This window comes from Sesamum indicum, linkage group LG4 (assembly GCF_000512975.1).
Source record: "Sesamum indicum cultivar Zhongzhi No. 13 linkage group LG4, S_indicum_v1.0, whole genome shotgun sequence".
Classification (NCBI taxonomy): Eukaryota; Viridiplantae; Streptophyta; class Magnoliopsida; order Lamiales; family Pedaliaceae; genus Sesamum; species Sesamum indicum.
In genome coordinates this window covers 16,827,670-16,833,177 of record NC_026148.1, presented here as the reverse complement: position 1 = coordinate 16,833,177, position 5,508 = coordinate 16,827,670, and the positions used below count along the sequence as shown (strand labels likewise).

At 32.9% G+C, this 5,508-nt stretch overlaps 1 protein-coding gene across 1 annotated transcript; it reads left to right on the top strand.

Moving 5' to 3' along the window:
• Positions 3,071-4,874, top strand: LOC105161289 (phosphoenolpyruvate carboxylase kinase 2). The gene is made up of 2 exons (XM_011078931.2): positions 3,071-3,962; positions 4,265-4,874. The coding sequence occupies exons 1-2, from the start codon at positions 3,182-3,184 to the stop codon at positions 4,312-4,314; spliced, it is 831 nt and encodes a 276-aa protein (XP_011077233.1). The 5' UTR covers positions 3,071-3,181; the 3' UTR covers positions 4,315-4,874.

Here is a 5,508-nt window from a genome sequence, read left to right as displayed (position 1 = left end):
CATATGGTAGGATGCCTATTATAGCCAAGCAGGTGCTGTCTACAAGCACCAACTCGGCCAACCCCTCTTTCCATACAAGGAGGAGTCCAACTCCTTCTTTCCATGTGGACTCCTCTTTTTCTTACATTGAAGTCAATTGGCCTTAGCGCTTCACTTTACCGGCCTAAACTTCATTTTAAATAAATCAAAATAAGCCCAAAAGTATCTAACGAATTTTAATTAAATCTAATTTAATTAAAACCCAAATAAACATGGTCCCAATGTCATTTAACTCAATTAAAAATATAAGCTCAAGCACCTTTAATTAATAAATTCAATCTACAAATTAAAGTACAAATTAAAGTAAGGTCATTTAAATAAAATCAATTAATTTAACCTTGGTCTATCCGTCAATAGATTATCACACGTAAATAATTCAATTATTTATACTCTCCAAGAGTAATTTAATCTAATTAAATTAATTCTAAATTAATTCCTTCACCTCATCAGTGATTTGTGTGTGACTCTTTATGTTCACCCTCAATTAGAGTTATGTCTAGTATAGGAAACCCCACCTAGATTCTAATAAATGGAATATACCAACACTAAGATATTCACAATCTTGAGATGGAAATACCTATCCATTCTCTCGAGCCATCAGTGTGATACCACTCTGGTGATTAATTAAATCTAATTTAATTGATAATTCTTGATTTACCATTAATCAAGTACTCCCATTACCATTTATGACTGTCTAGCAACAATCCATGATAATAGAGGCTAGGTGAATGTTGACGTGAATATTTAGATTTTGGAGTTATGTACGGATACAACTTTTCCGTCTGCAGTCTCCTATTCTTGGTCTAAGGCATGAAATTGACGGTCGGTTCTCAATCATGAGAATGAAGATATTAGAGAAGGTACTATAAGGATACTATTGTATTGATTAATACCAACAGCCTGAACAATTCAAAACATCATGTTCACTAATTAGCCAAGTAAAGCTAGCATTGGGAAAGGTTCAGAGCCACAAGCTATATTTTTGGATGCAATAACTTTTCGTTGAAGCTCTCTTAAGTGTTTGCATATTCATATTCATTAATTTTTCATTCATGTGGGGATTGCTGGAAAATGGTGAATTATAAATTAAAAAACAAATTTATTTCAATCAGATTAAATTATATAAATGATTGGTTATAATTTGAAACGTACAACAAGCTCATGACATGTGGATGATGGTTGAGGACACCAATCTCCATCCAATCGTGTCTAACAAATCGAATGTGTGTATTTTTTGGTTGAAATAATGTGTCTATTTGAGTGAAGTAGTATATCATTTGGGTGAAACGATGCTTTCATTCAGTGAAATGTCATAATCTTCCTAAGAGTTTTTTTTTTGTTTTGTTTTTATTGGACATATCCATTCAATGATACTTTTTCAACTTCTTTAAATAGGAACTCCTGTTTCATTTCATTTCATTTCAATCAATCAATCAACTTGAAAAGCATTTTGTAGGATTTCCAAGTGTTAGCAATAACAGCAAATTATCTTTGATTAACAGAGCTTACAGATATTATTTGGTTTGTCGTTTTTCAAAGTTTGTATTGATACTACTTTGAGATTATAAGTCGTTGTATCTTAAAAGACAAATTGTTATTACTATTAGCATTAGAGTGGTGCGATAATTGTCTTAAAGATAAGGAGTCTAACTCCTACCTCAACTTTTCAATACACAACTCCCACATATTCTTTAATTTTCACAATAGATTTTTTTTGAGTTCGAATCCAATTGCAACCCCTAATTTCTTTGTATCCCATTCCTCTTTTTCTTTTATTTATTTTTTTAAATTATTCCCATTGAGTTCTTTTCTCCCTCTTCTCAATTTTCACATTCTATTGTTTCTCCTTATTCTCAACAATTTCTTATAATGTTTTTACCATATTTCCATTTATTGAACTAAAAATAAAATAATATTTTTTTTAAAAATATTAATTAATTTTGTAGACTTACTAGTAATTCATACTATATATAATTGACCATCACCCTATGGGTTCTCGGTATTCATATTTTTTCCCCACCCATTAACTTCCAACTTTATTCCTGCTATTCTTAAATGGCAAAACCTTTTTAAAAAATCATTTTTTAATTTTTTTCCTCTATTTTTTTCATTTTTTCTCTCTTAAAGATATTTATATCTATGTTAATTCTTTTTATATTATTATTTTTTCTTTATTTTATATACTAACCACCATGACACGTAATACTTACATACATATAGTCAGATAAATACATCACATATTTTAAAAATAAAAATAATCAATATATGATTAGAAATGGAACAAGTGACAACAAAAAAAATTGTCTAGTCACAAATCGTCGTTTGCAACTAAAATATATATATATATATATATATTTATATTAACTAGCGATCGTGGCATGTCATCTCGACATGCATATAATAAATAACCTCTTATGTTTCAAAATATATTAAAAATAAAGAATAAAATATATAAACTAACAAAATATATTTTAAAAAAAATAAAAAAAATTAATATATTATCGCCACAATAAAAGAATTGGCATACTGGTATTAAAATCGCTTAGAATCACTTTTGTAATACAAAAAAAAATATAATTACAATTAATTATTAAACTTACCTAATTATAGGTATAATTGTCATCTTTAATAATTGATGCAGCAAACATCACCAACCATTATTTGTGAGTGTATAAATTTTTTTTTATTTTAATATAACTATAAAAATATAAATTATACTTACCATTTGTGAGTTCAGAAAGTTTTTTAATATAAATATAAATTCTTATAAATCACTTTCTTATTTTTTATTATAAAAAAAATCAATCAATCAAACACCCACAGGAAAAATACTTAATAAAAAATATTTAATTTTTTTTTATTTTGTTAAATATTTTTACACACACGTTGAATATATATATATATATATAGTGTATACATACCACAAACCAGTAGTGACTTGCGTCGACTCCCTTCACGCCTTCACCTCAAACATGCCACGCCTTTAACTGTTAAGGAGCGCTCTCTAATAAATAGAAACTAACCTTGTATTGGAATATTCCCTACATATGCCCCCCTCTTCCCCTCTCTCCTCTCTCTCTATAAATATACCCCTAACTCACACCCGTAACAGACCAAACAACAAAAGCCACTAATACCTATAATGTTCGACAGCCTCAAAGCAGATTACCAACTGTGCGAAGAGCTCGGCCGCGGCCGATTCGGAGTCGTCCACCGCTGTTACTCTCCACTTGCGGACGATTATTTTGCCTGTAAATCCATCCACAAGCACTCCCTGTCCTCCGACCCCGCCGACCGAAGCTGCCTCGACACCGAGCCCAAGATTCTGCGCCTCCTCGCCGGCTGTCCCAACATCCTTCACCTGCACGGCGTCTACGAGGACGACGATTATCTCCACCTCGTCACTGATCTCTGCGACGGGGGCGATTTGTACGACCGCCTCTCGTCCGGGGACCGCTTCTCCGAGACGGACGCCGCGTCTATTCTCAAGCAATTGATGGTGGCGATTGCTTGCTGCCATCGGTTGGGGGTGGCCCATCGGGATATCAAGCCTGATAATATTTTGTTTGATTCCAGAGGGAGGTTGAGGCTGGCCGACTTCGGATCTGCTGAGTTGTTTGGAGTTTCTGAGATGAGTGGGGTTGTGGGGACGCCGTACTACGTAGCCCCCGAGGTTCTGATGGGGAAGGATTACAATGAGAAAGTTGATGTCTGGAGTGCCGGTGTGATTCTCTACATAATGCTCGCCGGAGTGCCCCCATTTTACGGGGATGGCCCGGCCGAGACTTTTGAGGCTGTGCTCCGGGGGAATTTGAGGTTTCCTACCAAGATTTTCCGGTCGGTTTCGCCGGAAGCAAAAGATCTGCTGAGGAAGATGATCTGTAGGGATGTCTCTAGGAGGCTTTCCGCTGAACAGGTCCTCCGTAAGTATTCTATTTCTTCCTATGTTTTCCTAATTATTTGATCCCCAATTTGCGCCTTGACTGCGTGATGTTTTCTACCATCTTTTGAGGCGGTGCTGTTTTTGTCAATTTCATTTTCCTTTCTATCCTCCCCCCTTTTCTTGCTCCTGTTTTCTCTTCTCATCTCCTTTACAATTACTACAAACTTTCCAATACCTCAAGCTAATGGTTTTGATTTAGTATAACTGTTCAAGATTTGAACGAGAAATCGAGACTTTTTGTCATTTGTTGTGCCTGACACCAACAATTCCTGCTATTTTCAGGACATCCATGGATGATAAACGGAGGAGAGCCCACACCAATGGCAGATTGAACATAACACTACGGCCCTCCAACTGCAGAGGAGGATGGTCTAAATATGAATCAGAGAAGCAAGAGAAGTCTCCACCAGGGGTGTGGAGATATGACTACTCTAAAACTTGTCGTCCCAACATCTGAATCGTAGGATCTGATGCAGGATTTGATATCTGGGAACGAGTTCTCTACTTTCTAGTACGTCTGGGGTTAGAGGGCTTTTTCTCCTCTCCAGTGAGACTGTAAATATACGCGAGAATAAGAAGAGTGCAGGTATGTGAAATAGGTGTTTCTAGAAACCAACCCTTCCTATTCCCCAGCCTTTCTGCTGTTTTGTATCTGTCTGTAATACGAGGTTTGTGCAAGAAGTGAAGGGACGCGCTCTGTTTCAGTGCTAATTTCCGGCATCCATACCTTTATGTAATCCAAAGTTTTGACCTCGCTATACCACTATCATTTTCTTTTTCTTTTCTTTTTGTTATGGGATCGAAACCAAGATTTTGGAACTTGGGCTGTAATGAAATTTCTGTTTTTATGGTGGTCAAAAATGTATAAAAAAATAAATTGTTATTTAAGATATTAAGGTGTGTTGGAAATTTTTTTGTTTCTATAGTGAAAAAATGATGATTTAAATAACTTCTATTTTTATGTTCCCTAAATTATTATTGATGTAATATTTATCTTCTAAATTAATAAATATAACACTTACATTCTTAATTGGACAAAAATGCTCCTCATGCCTTGACAATTATATTAATTTTAATATATTTTAGTATTTTCATATTAAATTTCTAGCTAAACTTTTTAATAAATAAAAAATTTAGATTAAAAGTGGAGTATAAACTAAAATATATTGTAGATACACGACCAGTATAATATAACCAACAACTCATATATGCTTTTCAAAAGAAACTACAAAATGTATTTGCTTATTCAAAAGTTCAATATGTTTAAAAAATAAATAAATAATATATCTTATCATATTTTTTAAAGAAAATATATTCAAAATATTGATATGTCATTATTTATTTTTATCTAAAACAATAAATAGTTAACAAATTAACTTTATAACCAAATTAATAAAAAAAAATTATGTTATTATACTAATTCATTACTTAACTTTGAACCTTAAAATCTAATAAAATTCGGCTATTTAATTTACTTATTATATTTTACTTTATTATAATTAAAAGATAGTTTTCAATTAATTTTT